We start from the raw sequence: 21,268 nt of genomic DNA on the forward strand, positions 1-21,268 counted from the left end.
CCCAAGTGCTGGGGTTCCAGTGTGCTCTGTCATGCATGGCTACGTCCACTTTCGAACAAGATGCAGGTCTCAGCAAAACTAGTCTATTATGTTAACGAATGACTTTAATGAAATCAAAACCAGGTAACTGGCACTCCTCTCCCATGCCCGCCAAGGGTATCTGCAATGATGGGATCAGTGAGGGCAGGTGAATGTGGCTCCAGCTGTAGGACTATGCAGGGGTGCCGTTGTGGTTTGATTCAGGTGGCCCCCATAACCTTAGGTGTTCTGAATGCTAGGTTCCCAGCTGATGGAGATTTGGGAATTAATACCTCCTGGAGGGAGTGTATTGTTGGGGACGGGCTTATGGGCTTTATAGCCAGTTTCCTCATGCCAGTGTTTGGCACACCCTCCTGTTGGTGTGGTCCATCTTATGTTGGCCAGGGGGTGATGTCCACCCTCTGCTCATGCCACCATTTTCCCCTGCCATCGTGGAGCTTCCCCTCGACCCTGTAAGCAAAAATAAACCTCTTTTTCCCAGAAGCTGTTCTTGATTGGGTGATTTCTCCCAGCAATGTGAACCGGACTGCAACCGATGCTCATCTTAGAATCACTATGGAAACAAGTCTTGTGGAATGTCTGTGAGGGATTTTCCTGGTCAGCTGAGATGTGAAGACCCACCCAACTGCGAGCAGTGCCGTGGTGCGGGCCGGTGAAAGGAGAGCCGGCCGCGCACTCCTCACTTCCTGGCTGCAGCTGCCCTGCGCTGGCTGCTCCGGCCACACCCTGCCTGCCATGACGCAGCCTAGAGACTAGGTAGGAATAAATCCTTTCCTTCCGTAGACCACTTCCTGTCGCATTAGGAAACAAATACATAAGTGAAGGGTCCTTCTGAAAACCCTTGACGTTTGTTTCTGCTTTGGGGACGTTTTCTCATTCTTTTATTTATTTATTTGACAGCAACAGACAGACAGAAAGAGGCAGATAGAGAGAGGGAATGAGCACGCCAGGGCCTCCAGCCACTGCAAATGAACTCCAGACACATGAGGCCCCTTGCATCTGGCTAACATGGGTCCTGGGGACTGAAGCCTCAAACCGGGGTCCTTAGGCTTCCGCTAAGCCATCTCTCCAGCCCATTGTTTTCTCATTCTGCAGGAGAATAAGACTGGAGTTTGGGCCATTCAAAAGGATTTATGCAGTAAAAGAGAGACCCTGGCATCAATCTACAAACCAGGCCTTACAAGCCAGATCAACACTCAGGAAGTCAGACACAACAGGGTCCATTTTGGGTCACAGCAGGAAAGCCGGATTCTGGGTGGGCTTCTAAGCAGCACAATATAATTCCCACAATCTCCCAGCATCCTCTCCCTCTCACAGCATGCAAGACAATGAAGTGGCAAGGGTCAAGACCATTCCCCAAGCCCCTGGAAAGCACAAGTGGCCCCTCGGTCACCCTCCAGACTGTGCAGTCTCTCCCCATGCTGTACCTCAGCCCTGAGCCATGACAAGAAGGGACAAAGTTGAGGTGGACTAAATGCTACAAGACTGTGGCCCAGCTCCAACCCAACTCAGCCACAACCAGATCAGAAGACAAACCCAGTGCTGTGTGCTCAAGAGAAAAGGAACCCTCTTCTCACAGACGCTGTCAACCAGCTTCTGCGGTTCTTTCAGGGCTCCGTGTACGCAGATGGGGCGGAGTGGTGTGGCGGACGGGATGGGGAGTGTGAGCACACGGGGCAGAGTGTGAGCACATGCCTATGATCCCAACCCCTGTGTGACAATGGAAGCCGAGCCAGCAGAATCTCAAAGCTCACAAGCAGCAGTGGCAAGAAAGACCCTATCTTTCCTGGGAGAAGAAGATGGACACCTTGAGGTTGTCTTTTCATCTCCACGACAAGTACATGATGGTGTGTGTGTGTGTGTGTGTGTGCGCGCGCGCAAACAGGAAAGGATCCGTTTCCCCAGCAGAGCCCCATGCGGGATGAGCCTGGAGCCCTCGTTTGTGTTTCCTCAGAGCTCCTCTATGGTGGAGGGCGACGCTACTTAACACTGCAGATGTGAAACTGGAAGACAGCTCTCATATGTCCTAACATAAAAATTTCCAAAAGATCATAACAATATTTGGAGAATTTAGTCTAAACAGCAATTTTAAAAAAGTTTTAGGGTCTTGGGAGATGGTTCAGCAGTTAAAGGTACTTTGCTTGCACAGCCAGAAGGCCAGGGGTCAATTCCCCAGCATGGCTCATGTATCCCGAGTTTGTTTGCACCAACAAGAAGCCCTGGTGTGCCCATATTCTCTCTCTCTCTCTCAAATAACTAAAATGAAATTATATTGCAAATTACTATTGTAAAAACCTGTATTTGGGGGCTGGAGAGATGACTTAGTAGTTAAGATGCTTGCTTGTAAGTCTGATGGTACAGGTTTAAATCCCCAGTACCCACGTTAAGCCAGATGCACAAAGTGGCTCATGCATCTGGAGTTCATGTACAGTGGTAAGAGGCCCTACACACCCATTTGCTCTGACGCTCTCCCTGCTTGCAAATAATAATACATAACTTAAAAAAACTTTATTTTTCACTTTCAAAAGCCTGTACACTATAATTTTAACTTTAATATTTTATTATTTATTTATTTGTGAGAAACGAGAGAGGGGGGCAGAGAGAATTGGTGTGCTAGGGCCTCTAGCCACTGCAAATGAACTCTAGATGCATGCGCCACCATGTGCATTTGGCTTACGTGGATTCTGGAAAATTGAACTGGGTCCTTAGGCATCATAGTCAAGTGTCTTAACTGCTAAATCATCGCTCCAGCCCTAATTTCTGACTTTAAGGTACAGTAGCCAGGTTGTAGCAGTTAGGCCTTTAATCCCAGCACTCAAGAGGCTGAGATAGGAGAACTGCCATGAGTCTGAGGCCAGCCTGGTGAAGAGAGTACACTCTGGGTCAGCCTGGGTCCATGAGACCCAACAGCAAGAAGAACCAGGCTGGAGAGCTGACTTGGCAGCCCAAGCTCAGTCTCAGGGCTGACACAAAGCTGGACACAAAGTGACATAGGGGTCCGTGGGCCCAACGCCTGTGGTGATGGGAGACAGCCTGCTTCACACCACCAAGAACTGAACCAAAACAAACTCACAGCGAGGACTCAACGCTACTTACACGTTTGTACACTCGTAATCCCGGCACTCAGGAGGCAGAGGTAGGGGGATTGCCAGAGTTTCGGGCTACCCGTGAAGGAGCAAGACCCTACCTTGAAAAAAACAAATAAAAGTTTGTATACTGACTTACAGTTTGATATCAAAGCTTAGTGTCTAAATTCACAAAGTAGTAGTTTCTCTCTTTGAAACTCTCACACAGCCCAGGAACTGTCCATGTCCCTGACACGTGACCTCACTGGACTCTCACACAGCCCAGGAACTGTCCATGTCCCCGACACGTGACCTCACTGAACTCTCACAGAGCCCAGGAACTGTCCTAAATCCCCGACACGTGACCTCACTGGACTCTCACACAGCCCAGGAACTGTCCATGTCCCTGACACGTGACCTCACTGGACTCTCACACAGCCCAGGAACTGTCCACATCCCTGACACGTGACCTCACTGGACTCTCACAAAGCCCAGGAACTGTCCATGTCCCCGACACGTGACCTCACTGGACTCTCACACAGCCCAGGAACTGTCCATGTCCCTGACATGTGACCTCACTGGACTCTCACACAGCCCAGGAACTGTCCATATCCCCGACACGTGACCTCACTGAACTCTCACACAGCCCAGGAACTGTCCATGTCCCCGACACGTGACCTCACTGAACTCTCACACAGCCCAGGAACTGTCCATGTCCCCAACACGTGACCTCACTGGACTCTCACACAGCCCAGGAACTGTCCATGTCCCCAACATGTGACCTCACTGGACTCTCACACAGCCCAGGAACTGTCCATGTCCCCGACACGTGACCTCACTGGACTCGCACACAGCCCAGGAACTGTACATGTCCCCAACACGTGATCTCACTGGACTCTCACACAGCCCAGGAACTGTCCATGTCCCTGACACGTGACCTCACTGAACTCTCACACAGCCCAGGAACTGTACATGTCCCCGACACGTGACCTCACTGGACTCTCACACAGCCCAGGAACTGTCCATGTCCCCGACACGTGACCTCACTGGACTCTCACAAAGCCCAGGAACTGTCCATGTGTCCGATACGTGACCTCACTGGTCTCTCACACAGCCCAGGAACTGTCCATGTCCCCGACACGTGACCTCACTGGACTCTCACACAGCCCAGGGCTACTACCATCCAGGTCTTACAGACCAGGAAACCCAAGCCCAGAGCAATTAGATCATTTGCCCAAAACCACGCTGCTTGTTTGTGGTGGAACACCATGTTCTTGGGAACAAAGCAAACATCACATAACAAAGAACAACTTAATGTGAATCTGCCATCTTTCCCTTTGCAAGCACATGTTTAATACACACAGCACCATCCACTGTCTAGCTAATGCAGTGCCAGTGCACTCTGCAGTAAGACAAGGGACCCTGCTTCTGTAACACAGGCCTGTCACCTCCTCCCCCCATCTCAGTGCAACTCCTCTGACTAGGACAGGAATCACAGGAATATTCCACTACTCCTGACTACAAGGGCAGCATTGTGCTTATAAGGGAAAACAGCTTAACCATTGAAAAAAATCCCAATGAATCTGAAAAATTAAAAATTGGGAGACAAATATTCATAATGAATAAATTTTTTAAAAAAAATCACCACTAATTCTTTCAGCTGCTAAAGCTAAGTTTTAACTGACTGTGTCAAGGAATTCAATCCAATCTAGATCAGTTAAAAAACAACAAAAAGCTCTTGCTGAAGGCTGTCTGCAGACACTGTACTCGAATCTGGAGTACGAAGCTGGGTGACAGACCCTGTCCTGGCCCTCCGTGACCCCACAGCAGGGGGGAGACATGTGCGCAGGCTGCCACCACAGAAGCAGTGGCAGGACGCTGGAGGATGAGACAACTCGGAGAGGTGGCATGCAGGGCCCGGTGCCTGTAACTGGCCATTGTCACAATCAGCAGAGATCGTGCACGGAGCCATGGAGAAGGGAGGAACACAGGCGCTCGCACACAAAGGCCAGGGGTCCGGGCACAGCAGTGCCTCTGGTAGCTGGCAGTGAGGTGGCTGGCTGCTGAGAGGCACGGTCCGGGGTCATGGGGACCCGGGGACTGTGCGGGGTGCGGAGAGCAACAGAGGCGCGCGAGGGGCGACGGCCGGGCCGGCGAGGCCCGCTAGGCAGGGGAAGCTGCCCTGGCGCAGCAGCTGCGGGGAAGCGGGGAAGTTCCAGCAGAGCCCAGGAAGCCACAGGGAGCGATTTTTAACGGACTGCATATTAGGAGGCATTAGGAGAGAAAAAGAGAGTTGAACTCTCGGGACTGTGGTCTCAGCCCTCGGGAAGATGTTAAAGCTGCGGTGGGCTCCTGGGTGGGCAGTGCCCGGCCCTCCTGCGTGGTGAGGAGAGGCACCGCACTGCCCACGGCCTGAACGCCAAGTCTGAACCCGCCGTGTGAGACACAGCCCGCACCCCTCAGCTGGTACTAGAGTCATGCGCAAAAACTGTCTTCAAAGAGAGCAACCTTGTCAGTCTCCGTGGTAACAGCTGGTCAGGGCGCAGGCGCCCTGGTGTGAGGAGCTCCGCCACAGCGCAGGTGAACCGTCAGTCAGCCACTTATGAACTGAAGGCGGCCTCAGCTCACGTTCCTCAGTGTTCTGGAAGTCAAGGCGGAACAGAACTAGCGTGCCCCATGGAGAGTATGAAAGCGACGCTGTGGTTCACGTCTGAGGCCCCTGCTGACACACGGCGGCCACTTTGGGCGCCTCTCCGCGTGCACAAGTCGCAACAGTCTTGATTTTCAGAATCTGTGCTAATGGGAAACAGGCGGCCACACCAAATGCTTTGTGTTAAAACAAAAAGATGCGTTAAATCACCTTCAAGAAAAGAGAATGACTCCTATCCACTCCCCCCCCTTTAAAGCTAAGAGCTTATCTTATTTATTAGACACACAGAGAGAAAGACAAGACTGCATCAGGGCCTCCAGCCATTACAAACAAACTCTAGACACATGCGCCACCTTGTACATCTGGCTTACGTGGGTCCTGGGGAATCAAACCCGGGTCCTTAGGCTTCACAGGCAAGCACCTTAATTGCTAAGCCATCTCTGCAGCCCTTCAACCTACTTTTTGACTTACTTTTTGTGTTAACTCCAGAGAGTCATATGAAACAACAGAAATTTAAGGTGAGAGAGGGAGAGAGAGGGTGTGAGGGATGAGAACACGATGTCCATGAACAAAGAGCCAGGTGTGCTTGTCTGCAACGAAGCAACACTGACATGTGCCACTCCCTACTGTTACTGTCCAGCTACCACTCACTCAACACGGGAGCTTAATGAACATTTTAAAGCTATAATATTGCTGGGCCAATGCATAAAGTGTGAAGTAAGATAAGCATTTCATGTTAGAGATGCACTTTGGTTTCAGCCAATTTTTTTAAAGGATACAGATTTTTATTAACTTTTTCTAATATAAAATTGCCTTAGGAGTATTTTTGGGGTTAGGTCAGTTGAATCCATGGGGATGGAGCACACAGATAGGAAGGGGTGAGGACTGCACAGCTGCTGAACACTGGAGGGAAGAAACCCCACAGCTCACCCTTCTCTAGCTAACAGAGCCTGGCAAAGCCCGTGTGCATTGGCACAACTCACTCCACAGAGCTGACGTGGTAAAGGCTGATAGACTGAGGCTCTGCAAGGACTTCTTTATAAAGGAGCACATGGACGGGTCAGCAGGGCGTAGGGAGGGCCAGCAGGTTCCTGGATGGGCAGAAGTCATCAACGGGCAGCAAGAGGACAATGAAGGAGAGGCAGTCCCCAAGATGTGGTGGCCCTGGAGGACGTTAACGCAGCTGGTGGGTCCAGCACCTCTAACAGGCAGCCACAGATGAGTGTCAGACACAGCACTTGAGGTGGCCGTGCTCTGGAGGCCAGGGACCAGCGGCGGAGGCCCTGAGGAACAGACACCGTCCCAGCACAGCAGAGGCATGAAAACAGTCTACCAAGTAGTTCTTCCTGCACAAGTGCAACCTCTCCTCACTGGATACCCATCCCAAGTCAAAGGTGTGCGGAGGACGTCATCCCAAGGGTCTTTGGGACAAGTCCCAAACCCTGTCCCTAGGTGACAGGGGCAAGGATGATAAATAACTATGGCTTGGATGCCCATGCCATTTTAAACCCACACTCTTCATTTTTCTCAGAAATATTTGCAAAAATGTCCCTATAAAACAGACTTTTAGAGTATAAAATTCCCAACCTAGAACTGAAGGTGTGGCTTAACGGTACCTAGCACAAGACGGCCCTATGCTTAATCTCCAATTCCAAACATAAACCAAGTGAGAATTTTTTATTTCTATTTTTATTTTTTTGAGGTAGGGATTCACTCCCCCAGGCTGACCTAGAACTCGCTCTATAGTGCCAAGCTGGCCTCAAACTCACAGTGACCCTCTTATCTCTGCCTCCTGAGTGCTGAGATTAAAGGTGTGCACCACCATATCCAGCTCAATTAAAAAAAACAGTATTCACTTATTTGCATGCGTGTGTGTGTGTGTGTGTGTGTGTGTGTGTACATGATAGGGCCTCATGCTGCTGCAGATGACTGCCAGATGCTTGTGCCACATTTTGCGTCTTGCTTACATATGTGGATTGGGAATTGAAAAAGCCAACACACTTTGCAAGCGAGTGTCTTGAACTGCTAAGCCATCTTCCCAGCCCTCTAGCAATGTTTACTGGATAATTTTAAGAATCATGGGCCGGAGAGATGGCTTAGCAGTTAAGGCACTTGCCTATGAAGCCTAAGGACTCATGTTCGACTCTCCAGATCCCACGTAAGCCAGACGCACAAGGTGGTGCACGCATGTGGAGCTCAACTGCAATGGCTGGAGGCCCTAATGCACCAATTCTTTCTCTGTCTCTCTCTCTCTCTCTCTCTCATGAAAAAATAATAGATATAAATATTAATAACATAAATAAAATAAATAAATCAAAATAATATTGAAAATTATAAAAAATAATATAAATAAATATAAATGAAAAAGAATCACTCTACTACAAAGGAAGACAGATGTATTTCTGACAAAAAGCCAATCTGGAAAGTGAAGCCCTAAGTACAACTCCCAGTACTGCCAAGAAATAAAAGGTCCTACTAAAGTGACCACGACCCCGGAATCATCTACTAAAGTGACCATGACCCCGGAATCATCTACTAAGGTGACTATGACCCCGGAATCATCTACTAAGGTGACCATGACCCCGGAATCATCTACTAAGGTGACTATGACCCCGGCATCATCTACTAAGGTGACCATGACCCCCGGAATCATCTACTAAGGTGACCATGACCCTGGAATCATCTACTAAGGTGACCATAACCCTGGAATCATCTACTAAAGTGACCACGAACCCGGAATCATCTACTAAGGTGACCGCAATCCCGGAATCATTCTTCCATTCAATCAATGGTGGAACAAAGAATCACACAACAGAAATGAAAATTTAGGAAGGTTTGCTACTACCAGTTCTGTCAAGACTGTGGATAGAGCACATGTTATAAAAACTGAAGTCCAACAGAGTACAAGATCTAGATGTGACTTTAACTACAGGCTACATAGTGGAATCAGGAATAGAGGGACTTGAAATTCCAAGAAAAAAATCTTCATCTTAGTATTTTTAGCAATATTAACAGCCAATTATTGAGAACACATTATTTGTTAGACATTGTGAAAAATTCTCTCTAATCTACCCCAAAGCTTAAATAACTTACACATGCAGAAAGTGATGGAACTGGGATGAAATCTAAGTCTGTCTGCCTGCCTGTAAGGTAAAATTTCTGCACTGAAGCACCAATTGACTTTCATCACGTGATGTCTGCTTCTAGAACCTGCTGAGGACCCCTGGTCCATGCACACTTGCCTCTTAGCTCAGAACGAGTTGTTCCTTGACACACTACTCAGCCTGTTGCCTGAAGCGGTGCTGTAGTCTAACTGCAGTCGGCCAGCCCGAACACATACAGCAGAAGTAGCCTTATTTCCTGCTAACGTCCAGACGGACACTTTCAACGCTACTCAGAAGTAACCTGCACAAAAGGCTAAAGAGCCACGGGGACACAGACATCGGAGTACGAAGTGCTCAGAAGCTAGCCCTTACCAAGTACAGCGATGGATGAAGCAAGGGCTTCTGAATATTAGGTTAAATGCCAGGAGGCAACATCAATTCCAAGCATGGGTTCCAAGCTGGTGAAGGAAAAAAGAATTCCACTCAGCGAGACTGTTCCGGTGCTGCACCCGGCTTCACAGCCTTCTGCCTCCTTTCCAGGGACATCACTGCTGGGTCTGTCTGGGAAGGACTGAGCACCAACTTTAACATAGAAATTCTTTAATTATATCTGTTTACGACAGCTATATGTGGCTACTTCTCTTGGCATCAAAGTGATTAGTCTGAAAGATCAAAGGCTCCTGCATGAATCCAAAATACAGCTTGCTGGATTCTATGTCATGAAGCCATAGAAAAAATCCAGTAAGTCAACTTTCGCTGAATTTATTTATGTCTGTCATTTCCTTTGGGCAAATTTATTTTACAGGCAGCTGGCAAAATAAGACTCAAAACGAGTCGGTTTTTATTGTTTGTTACTAACTCCTTCAGCATTACAGTGCAGCAGCTAACTTAACCATGCTCCTCACTCAAAAGGAGCTGACTGTCTAAGGCAAAGGCGCTTCTGGAGTCGGCGGGCAGGAAGGAGGTGAAATGCCACCGTGGTGCTGCTCCTGGAGCCAGGGATTTGAACCCAGGCGACCATGGCAGTGAGAACTGCAAAGAAGAAAGGAGCTTGTGGGTGAGTTTTGTTCTTTATATTCTTTTTTTTTCCTTTGTTTTTTAAAAAGATTTATTTTGAAGACCTGAGATAGATTGACATTCCATTGTAGGTAAAGCAAAAGTTAAGTAAATACCTCCCTGACCATGAAATTTCCAACTTCAGATTCTGTGACATTACAGTACTTGCATTTATAGTACAGAGAGGATAATGCACCAATTTTGTAATTATACAATAAGGCCTCAATCAGACTAGGGTTTCCAATATGTTGGGTGACAGGTAGCACATACCAAGGAGCTTGGAATGATTCAAGAGAAGAGAACTTCAATGTGCAGTTCCATGTGTGGAAGGTGTCTGTATCATATTTAAGCACAAGAAAATAAGTTTTTTTCCTTGGACACGGTATTACACCTGTTCTTTATATTCTTGAAGTAGAGCTTTTTACTCATTTAATTTCCTGGGTTGGGAAATGGCTCAGTGGATGAAGCTTGCTCCAGGCAAATCTGACAAGCTGAGTTGGGAGCCCGGAGCCCAGGGACAGCCAGGCGCAGCAGCACCAGCCCCACGATCCCAGCGCTCCCCGGCGAGGTGCGAGGGAGGCCGGAGAATCCCGGCCCAGGGGCCAGACGAGACCCTGCACGACACCCGGTTGTCCTCTGAGCTATGCAAGCGCACACACTAATTTAAGAAGCACACAACCTTCATCCCAGCACGTGGGGGTCAGAGATAGAAGGATCACTGTGAGTTCCAGGTCAGCCTGAGCTAGAGGGAGACCCTGCCTCGAAAAGATACATAAACAAAAAAACCTTTTTAAAAATATTTTAAAACTATTTTATTAGTAGTATCAATAAACATACCATGAGCAGTTTAGAAAATAGCTGTATGTGTTTGCAAACGACAGCGTCTCATGGCTAGGAGGGAGTTGGAAGGCCACAATCTGCAAATACTAGATCCACAAGCACTGATCTCACCGCACCATCGCTGAGGGAGCCGAGAGCTGGACAGCCTCTGCGCCTCGGCGGGAGGGGCCTCGGACGTGCTCCCCGGGCAAGGGCGAGGGCGCGGCTGCCCAACTGCGGCTGCCCTGGTGCTCAGCTCAGACTCAGCACAGGGTCTGGAGCCGGGTGGGTGATGCAGCCAGTGATCCCAGCACTCTGGGGCCGTAGTAAGACACGTGTGTGTGTGTGTGTGCGGCCACCCTGAGTCACAGAGCGAGACTGTCTCATGAAACCAAAGCAACAAAAAGCCTGACCTCAGATCTCCTTCACATGAAGTCCTGTGAACATGTGAAGAGTGAGCCCTTCCCTGTCATACAGATCTACTCCTTCAAATGTCGCTAGCAGTGCTCCTCAGCTGGGGAAGCTACACAAAGTCTTGTTGGAATATATACTGAAGATCATTTTAATTTTAAAACCAGCACTGAAACTTGGAGTCAGCTCAACATACAATCCAAGCCAATGCACAGGGACAGAAAGCCTGACCCAGACGCTCACGCTTCTGCTACACTCAGCTCAGAAAGTGGCCACTCTGAAGTCCGTCCCTCCTGGACACATAACAGTCAAATGCTAGGTTGTTAGTCAAAAATATTTAAAATCTACGAAGTTAGAGAAAACAGTATAAGCCACAAATTCTCAAAATACACAAATGAGTATCAGCTCCATAACTGAGAACTTTCACTCAAACTCCAAGTAAAACACTCCACAATTCCCAAGAAAATGCAGTCTGAATTTCACAGGTGTTTAGCATATACTTTCGGTACAATCTAAGATGGGTGAGAAACGGTTTCAGGATTTTCCTTTCGGTATCAGCAGATGCTACCTGTGACAGTCCCACATGCTTATGCGGAGAGTCCCACCGTCCCGCATTTGTCCCACAGGACGTGTTGAAAGGTGAACATCGCGCGGCACCAACAAACCCTCCAGGCTCAGGACGCACGTACCCAGGACTCGTGGAACAGCACCGTCAGGAGGTACACTGCGTAGTCGTAGTTCTGTCTTCTCAAAGGGCACCTCAGAAAGAGAAGCGGGGGACAGTCAGTGTGCAGCGTCACTTACAAAATGTCCAGCATGCCAAAGACCAGGAACATTTCCAGGAATTTCCTCAGCTTTAGGAAGCCCTGTCCTTAGAACAGTCTAGTTCGTTATCAAGGATCTTAAGAACTGATGTTGGGTTTTTTTTGTTTGTTTGTTTTTTTGAGGTAGGGTCTCACTCTAGCCCTGGCTGACCTGGAATTCTCTATGGAGTCTTAGGGTGGCCTTGAACTAATGGCGGTCCTCCTACCTCTGCCTCCCGAGTGCTGGGATTGAAGGCGTGTGCCACCACACCCAGCTTTGATGTTTTTATCTCGGCTCTCACCACCGATGGAGTCCTTTGTGCCTGACAGCTCTAAGCTATTTTCACTATGACTGTCCAGTCCAATTTTCCTCACCATCTGAGTGCTAAGACTGTTGGATGCCATAGGCATAGCTAATGAGCACATTTAAGAAATGAGCAAGATGCCAATTCCTTCACAAGTGACACCATGGCCGCTGTGCCTGCAGTGAGGTGGACGTGAGACCTAACCTCAAGCAGAGCACGAGATACTCAAGATGGCATGCTGGGCCTTATGGGTCACAAAGTAACACAGAAAAAGGAACAACTGCTTCCACTCTCTTTAAGTAGAAAACAAAACCATCAAATTAGTTTATTTATGACATTTTGAAATACTCATTAATTTCAAACAATAACATGTTAGAGGTATTTTAAAGTCTGGCGAACTAGAAATGAAACATTATCTTGCATTTTCTAAAGCTGCTAAGGAGCTACTGCTCACAGATCTCAAGTCTCTCCCCACATGAGGTAGGAACAGAAGCGTGGCTCCGGCCGCACCCCTGCTTCCACACCGTGTTCTCCAGTCCCGTGGCCTACACCCTTCTTCCACCAGTGAGGTGAGTGTTTTAAGATCCGCCGGGTTCTGGGGCCACCAAATGTTTCAAAAGCAGGAAAAAGACTGACCCACTCACTTTCTCTAAAACATTAGAAACACAACTCAGAAACAACCAACCAAAGTGTGTTTATAGGAACAAAACCATCTCTTAGTAAAAACACACCAATCTTAATGGCAACTGAAAGTCCTCTACTAATTATCCAAATTAAGTAAGCAGAATATTGTGTTTAAAAATGCCTACCCCCACAGGGTGTGGTGGCGCACACCTTTAATCCCAGCACTTGGGAGGCAGTGGTAGGAGGATCAAGGCCATGCTGACACTACATAGTAAATTCTAGGTCAACCTGGACTAGAGTAAAACCCTGCCTCTAACCCCCCCACAAAAGAAAGACCTTGAGACTCTGCTTATTTATATAGGTGCCTTGCTAAGTTCCACATGTGTAATGATTTTAATTGTGGACTACGAGACTCGTCTACACTGTGACTTTGCACTCATGCTATTTCACAGCGTGAGTGTCATCCCAGCGTAGAATCACACATAAAGCCAATTAAGCATTAATCACCAGCAGGCCACACTTCAGTCTCCTCACATCTCTCAGCGGGCGGCAGGTGACATAACACAACATTCCCGAGGGCAGGTGGGACGCGGCAGAAGGGGCTGGGGGCGGGGCCAGATTTGGGGATCCGAAGGAGACAGCTTCTCTGACTCAGCACGTGACGTTACGCAGAGCCAGTCCTACCTTTAATGTCACTCTCCTGTCAGGGAACAGAGGACACAGGAACCCAGCGACCAGGCTGATCGCTGCTCTCTCCTTACCTGTCTGTTCTGAGGGTCAGTTCATCCGTGGCCTTGCAGTATCTTTCTCCCACAAGCTTAATAAGTTTCTTCTTTGCATGGTCATCTAAATTCAAGCTAGAAAGTTTAACCTGAAAGACATGAGAAAAAATTATGTGAAAAAAAATCATACAATTTGCTCAATGAAAGAAAGTAGCTATGTTATTTCTATTCACGTCAGCTCACTAAAAGTCTTGCCTAAACTTCTTTTTACACAAACTCAGCAGCACACATTATGAAGCTTTTTTTTTTTTTTTTTGGTTTTTCGAGGTAGGGTCTCACTCTAGCTCAGGCTGACCTGGAATTCACTATTTAGTCTAGGGTGGCATCAAACTCACAGTGATCCTCCTACTTCTGCCTCCCAAGTGCTGGGATTAAAGGCGTGCACCACCACACCCGGCCGACGAAGCCTAATTTTTCTTATGGAAAAATGAAAAATAAAAGTGAACAAGTTGCATCGTACGTGGTGCATTAAGCACAGCCTTTCCTGAAGACTGTCTCTCAAACAAGGGACAACATGGAGCTGAGAGGCCCTAACATGTTCAATCAGTGTTGGCAACACTGGAACTAGGCCTAAGGAGGTAAGGAGGACTGGCAGAGGAACCTCAGCATCCACTCCCGAGACCTGCCCGCTCACCCCTGTGGCTGGCTCTGGGCACGTGCCTTCCCTCTCACCCTCCTGAGACCTGCCCGCTCACCCCTGCGGCTGGCTCAGGGACCTTGGCCTTTAAAAGCTCTTGGAGGCTGGAACAGTCCATCAGGGAAGGATCAAGATAGTGAAGTAATTCAAATGTTCTTCAAAAGTTAATATAGGTCTTTGGCTATAAAGATTCCCACTTCCACCCCAGCACTGGGGCCTGGCATACACTGGACAGGTCCTCTACCACTCTGCTGGAATGCCAGCCCAGAATGGGGGATGTAGATCAGTGTGGAATGCTTGCCTAGCATGTGCCCACACCCCTGGAAAACAAATTAAAGGCTGTTTATATTAGATTATCATATTATTAATATTTTACTATTAGATGATTATATTAGTGCATGTAGCACTTCTCAGTTTAACAAAGGTTCTTTTTCTTTGCTTTCTGAGACAGGTCCTCACTACCTAGTGGCCCAAGCTGGCCTCAAACTTATCCTCTGCCACAGCCTCCCAGCAGTGTGGATTACCAGCCTGTTCCACCACTACTGCCTCTGGATTGGAGCTGCAATACTATTTATCAACACACTTTGAAATCTCAAGACGCAGGGGTCATAAACTCCCTTGTCCAGGGACCAGTCTCCTTTAAGACACAAGTTGTGAGATGCCAGATGAAATAACATACTCTTTAATTTGTTGTGAATTGTGCATGAATTAAGTACTAGCTGGAGATGACGTCAACGCAGCTAAAGGACAGATGTCAGTTTGTCCGTCCACTTTGGTTACTATAATTAAATGCCTATAGCTGGGTAATGCAAAGCAGCAAGGTGTATTTATGTCACAGTTCTGGGGATTCAGGGGCATGCCGCTGGCACAAGAATGGACTGGATGGGCACAAGGAGACGGCACAGCACACGGCTGGAAACCAGAGGGCACCTCAAGCCTTAGACGTGCCCGTCCAATGACCTGCGCTCTAAAGAACTAACGCAGACCTCATTAGAGCTACTCAGTCCCATAACCCAAGGACTTCCGGCACGCCCTGCTCCGTAGGGACCACCTCCTCCTCATGTCACTACTCTGAGGTTCAAGCTCCCAAAATAATTCCTTAAGGGACAGACGGAGGCCTGATCCTCGCCACAGCAAGCAAAGGCTCATTCCTCGGAGCTGAAGCCGCCCGCTTGCCTGCAAAGCTTGGAAAGCGAGAACAATGTCTGCTTTGCTCGTGGCAACGGCCTGGAACTTAAAAAGCAGTCAGCAAGTGTTTTCTGACATGACAGACAAGGCTGCAGCAGAGAGAAGCTGAGCCATGGCACTTGGAACGCCAAGGCGGGAGATCCCTTGTTCAGGGTCAGCCTGGGCCACAGAATAAACCCTGTCTGAAAACACAACAAAGAGCCAAGCGTGGTGGTGCACGCCTTTAATCCCAGCATTTGGGAAGCAGAGATAGCAGGATCTCCATGAGTTCAAGGCCACCCTGAGACTACATAGTGAATTCCAGGTCAGCCTGGACCACAGAGAGATCCTACTTCAAAAAAAAAAAAAAAAACAAAGAAAAGGGGAAAGGAGAGAACAAATTCACTTTTAGGCACTGATTTGAAATTTGCACTAGAGAAAACAAATAAATATACCTTTAAGAGGAAGTCAGCATGCATGGACATCACACACTCACACATGCACAGGATTTCAGGCAGTAAGACGACCAGTGACCACTGGTGACGTGGGCTGCCACAGTCCTCCGGAACAGCACCAGCACTGGGTGTTGCTCAACACAGAAACAATCCCCTTTCAGATACCAGACTACTGACAGTAGGAACCACTTACCCGAAAACCCCTACCTTATGATGACCATGTAAATGTATGCACACGTGCATGTGTACAGAGACAACATACAGAAAAATGAGTAGTTTTCTATTAGGACTGTGAGAATGTACTGATTTTTTCCTTTTTAATAACATTTAAAAGCCAAATGCTAACTTGCAGCTTGCTATGAAAGTGCTCTAGACCGTGGCAGCAGCAGTTACTGTGATCACGGCTGTCTGAAACTCACAGGGACACTCACGCCGTACTGTGAAGAACCAGGGCATGAAGGGCATTGCAGACGCGGTAGAGAGGTGCCCTCACGCCCCCTGCCAGCTCTCAGGGGCACTGCATGGAGTCATCTATGGCCTGGACAACACTGGCACTTCAAGCTGGATGGCATTCCCCTTCTGTCACCAACACGCCAAGGAACCTTCAGACCTGCTTCTGAAGCTGTTGTTTACACACAGCAACACGTGACAGCGTCACCCAGCACTGTGTGTCACGCCACAGGAGGCTGCACTGGCACCTGCCACCCAATGCCAACATTGCAACACAAGAAGAACCACATGCAGCGAGAAATGGACAGATACCTGAAGTACTTTACCTACGTGCTGATTCAACGTGGTGAGAGCTCTGGGGTTACGTACAGAACGGCCAGACTAGGCGTCTGGGTTTACCATTGCTACATGACCTTAGACAAATCACTTTAATCCCCAAGACTCAGTGTTTTCAAGGCAAATGAACTCACAGGATTTTAAATGAATGAGATGGGATTAATAGAAGAAAACACTTTTCCCAGTGAAGTATTATACAAGCATAAAACTTTGTAAGTTCTAAACTACTTTGATGATTATCAAGATAAACAGGAGCTGGGTGTGGTGGTACACACTTTCATCCCAGCACTTGGGAGGCAGAGGTAAGAGGAACACACACTGTGAGTTCAAGACCACCCTGAGACTACATAGTGAATTCCAGGTTGTGAGAGACGCTACCTTGAAAAACCAAAAAAAAGAAAAAGCAAAGCAAAGCAGTGTCGATTCCTTCTCTGAACTTGAACACTGAACAGCTCTAAATTCTACTGCCTTGGTTCCCCAGCCATGCCCCGCAGGCTCGTGTGCTGAAGCACTTGCTTCCCGGCGGGGTGCTGTTCTGCCAGGGTGCCGGCGCCGGGGAGGAAGCCAGCTGGGGGCGGGGTCAGTTAGTCGGGCACTGTACATGCACTGGGTTGTAAACTGGTTTTCTTAGCACCTCTTTTTGATTGTCTCGATTATCTAAATGTCATCCAGGAAACATGCATTATCTTCTGTGATCTTAAGGTAGTTTTAATCCCCAAACATAAACTTTTTGCTATATTCAAAGTGCTTTTTGAAAAAAATAGAAGTTGGAAAGCTTCACACTTTAATTTCTAGACAATCCAACCCCAAACCTGGGCAGGAACACCCCAGTAGGAGCTGTGCTGGCAGGGCAGCTCAATGGTGGAGCGCTCATGAGACCCGAGGCTCAACTCTTGGCACCACAGTGGTTTTATTTATAACTAAATCACAGCTGTATTAGAAAATTATAAAATCCTAGAGGTAAATTTTGTCTACTTGTTGGCATATAATGCAAAAATAGACTGTATTTGGGATGTCTCACTTAAAATAGAGATACCTAACATTTAAAAATGTATTTTTTACTTTTTTTTGATTTTTGGCTAACCTGGAATTTACTGTGTAGTCTCAGGGTGGTCTAGAACTCACGGCGATCCTACTACCTCTGCCTCCTGAGTTCTGGGACTAAAGGCGTGCACCACCTCACCCAGCTCATTTTTAAATTTATTTGTGTTTGTGTGCATGTGCTGGGTCTCTTATAGAAATTTTATGTCAAAAGCTTTAGAAAACTGTAGCTGTTCACATGACAGCCCTCCTTCCATCGACGTTGTCTTAGAGCGGAGTTAGGGATATAAATACAAAGGTGAGGTTTTAAGGCTGTTCATCTGCTAATCACGAAAATGACTGAGCTGCGATATAGTTCAAATGGTTCAGGGTTTAGTTTTTTCTTTGAAGATAAGGTCAAGCCATGTAGCCCAGCTGGCCTCAAAATGAGCCCTTTCTGCCTCGCCCTGAGTGCTAGAATTACAGGAACGAGCTTCCATGCCCAGCAGAAGGAAAATTATTATTATTCCCATAGTACAGATCACTTAAATAGACAACAGCAGATCTCAGTTGTGAAATTATTTCTATGTCCCGTTTGCATCTTGGAAAAAGGGTTCTGTCAGAACTGATCAGCTTTGGGCCTTGCATGGGCTGGGGAACAGCTCAGTGACAAATGCTCACCTAGAAGGGGCTCCACACCTAGTCCCCCGAGCACCAAAAAGACAACACACAAGACCGTCACACTCTCTGCTGTGACTAAGTATTATGTGGCTACTAAAAGTGAAGGGAAGCCGGGCATGGTGGGGCATGCCTTTAATCCCAGCCCTCGGGAGGCAGGGGTAGGAGGATCGCTATGAGTTCGAGGCCACCCTGAGACTCCATACTGAATTCCAGGTCAGCCTGGGCTAGAGTGAGGCCCTACCTTGAAAAACCAAAAAAAAAAAAAAGGTGAAGGGAAGTCAGCAGACGTTTAGCTCTTACAGACTGAAGCAGGGCGAGGGTTGCCCCGTTAACCTCCACAGCTGCACGTGCAGAATGAGCCGCTCCTGTCAGCTGCGACGATTTGCAAAAGGCAGTTACAGGTCACTATGGCTGTAACCTAAGCCTTCATACTTTTCCATAATATTAGGTTTATAATCACAAACAACATGCATTTTAAGCACACACTGTAATGACCCATATTTTTCTCTTACTCTTAATGTTACAACCCGTGCTTTGGGGTTTCGAACAGACGGTCCTGATGAAATGTAGTCAGCCGTGTCAATCTCAATGGGAAAATGCTTCTCGCATTTCTCATCACTGTCCAGGGCAGCTGGCCACTCAGTGCAGAAGTCTGAGGATTAAAACAAAATTATCTCCATTATAGTTTCGCAGGTATATCCCTGTTGTGCCTCATGCTACCAGACAACACGATTACTCGCGTCACTCTCGGGCCACGGGCTCTCTTCTGCATGTAACATGTATGTCGCTCTTTCTTCTGTGGTTCATCCTCACTGGGAAATCTGACTTTGGGAACGACCTGAAAACTTCAGGTGTGGTGGGGAGCAGTACGTTCAGGTCAAGGAGAACCCCAAGGCTGGGTGCAGCTCTAGGGAGAGAGTGCTCGCCACGACTGAGGCGTAGCCCCAGCAATGGAATGGACAAGGGCACTGTCTTGATGGGAGCACATGACAGCCCTGCACTTCCTGCTGAGGACAGTCCCCCCCTCCTGCCTGAGGTCAGCGGGTGAACCTCGAAGGGCAGGTACCACTGTTGGGAAGCGGCAGACGTCGCTGTTAACCATCAGTGGAAGGAACTAGCGTGCTAGAGAACACTAAGAACTGAGCTGTCACCAACCGTCTCCCAGACATGAGTCACCCAAGACCTGCTCAGCAGGCCCAGAGGCCTGGTCATCCCGAACAGGGACCCTGACAGTAACTGTGGTTCTCCTACAGGATTCAACGAGCCAGTGGGGTCAATGGAAACCCAGTGTTGCCCTCTTTAGGCAAGACAGCCCAGAAGGGGTGGTGTGGGTCCCTACATGAGTTCCAAGTGCCTATGAACACAGCTCTTTTACCCCCAGCTCAGGGATACACATCCCATCCCCAATGGAAAGGGTAAGGAGGTAACTTCCGGCCCCACAAGTACGGGCACCTGATTTCACACTGCTGTACTCCCATCAAGGGGGGTGGTGGAGGGCTCCTCATACTGCCAGATCCTCTGTGTGGTCCCTGGGTAGACTTTATCTAAGACAATGGACAGTCGTGGGTTCTGGGGTCAAACAGGTTGGACTCCTGACCCAGGCTACTGGGGCTGGCCTCAATCTCAGTTGGCCATAATCATGAATAACAGGCAGTTCTTCCATGTGGCATATAAGGAACAGTGAGAGGCATTTTGCCCACAGCCTCCCCTAAGCTAACTGTCCACTAGTGGATACTATGTTTAGCTTCTTTGAGGCTTGATTTAAAACTCAGTCAGAAGCCGGGCGTGGTGCCACACACCTTTTATCCCAGCGCTCGGTAGGCAGAGGTTGGAGGATCTCCATGAGTTCGAGGCTACCCTGAGACTACAGAGTGAATTCCAAGTCAGTCTGGACTAGGGACCCTACCTCGAAGAAAAAAAAAAAAAAGAAAAAAAAAAAACCTGTCAGTAAACTGTCATTCTGAGCTCTAAGATACTCTGATTTTGGTGGCTCACATCTGTAACCCATGGGCAGTGAGGCTGAAGGTAAAGGAAGCTGAGAGTCCCAGGCCAGTCAGGGTTATTCAGTGGGTTCCAGGCCACGCCGAGTATGATGTGAAACTATCTCACAAAATCAAACAACAAAGTGGTAATGCTCTGAGGAGACAGAGGGTAGAACATTGGAGTGAGTTCAAGGCCACTCTAAGAATACATAGTGAATTCCAGGTCAGCCAAGGATAGAGTGAGACCCTACCTCGAAAGAAAAAGAGGGCTGGAGAGAGAGGACTCAGCGGTTAAGGCACTTGTCTACAAAGCCTACGGACCAGAGTTCAATTGCACAGTACCCATGTAAAACCAGATGCATAAAGTGGTGCATGCATCTGGAGTGTATTTGCAATGGCTGGAGGCCCTGGCATGCCCATTCTCTCTCTTCTTCTTCCTCTCTCTCTCTCTTGGTTTGCACATAAATAAAAATTAAGAAAAAAAAATAGGGCTGGAGAGATGGCTTAGTGGTTTAGGTGCCTGCCTGCAAAGCCAAAGGACCCAGGTGCTGTAGGGCCGCAGGACCATGTGAGTCAGACGCACAAGGTGGCGCATGTGCCTGGAGTTTGTTTGCAGTGGCTACAGGCCCGGTGCGCCCACTCTATCTGCCTCTCTCTCAAATAAATATATAAAAATCAAAATATTTTAAAAGGTTACATGATTAAAAAAATTTTTTTAATACTTGGGCTGGAAAAATGGCTTAGCGGTTAAGGTACTTGCCTATGAAGCCTAAGGACCCAGGTTCAAGTCCCCAGAATTCACGTAAGTCAGTTGCACATGGTGACATAAGCATCTGGAGTTTGTTTGCAGTGGTTGGAGGCCCTGAAGTACCCATTCTCAAT

At 48.1% G+C, this 21,268-nt stretch overlaps 1 protein-coding gene across 1 annotated transcript in view; it reads right to left on the reverse strand.

Annotated features, from left to right (window-relative positions):
- Positions 1-21,268, reverse strand: part of Mrps35 (mitochondrial ribosomal protein S35) — a 33,090-nt gene that overhangs the window by 1,637 nt on the left and 10,185 nt on the right. Inside the window, exons 5-7 of the mRNA XM_045139597.1 lie at positions 18,917-19,056; positions 13,638-13,747; positions 11,834-11,903 (exon numbers count right to left, since the gene is read on the reverse strand). Coding sequence (XP_044995532.1) covers positions 11,834-11,903; positions 13,638-13,747; positions 18,917-19,056 — 320 coding nt within the window. The remainder of the gene's footprint in view (positions 1-11,833; positions 11,904-13,637; positions 13,748-18,916; positions 19,057-21,268) is intronic.

Source organism: Jaculus jaculus, chromosome 22, assembly GCF_020740685.1.
Source record: "Jaculus jaculus isolate mJacJac1 chromosome 22, mJacJac1.mat.Y.cur, whole genome shotgun sequence".
NCBI classification, from domain to species: domain Eukaryota; kingdom Metazoa; phylum Chordata; class Mammalia; order Rodentia; family Dipodidae; genus Jaculus; species Jaculus jaculus.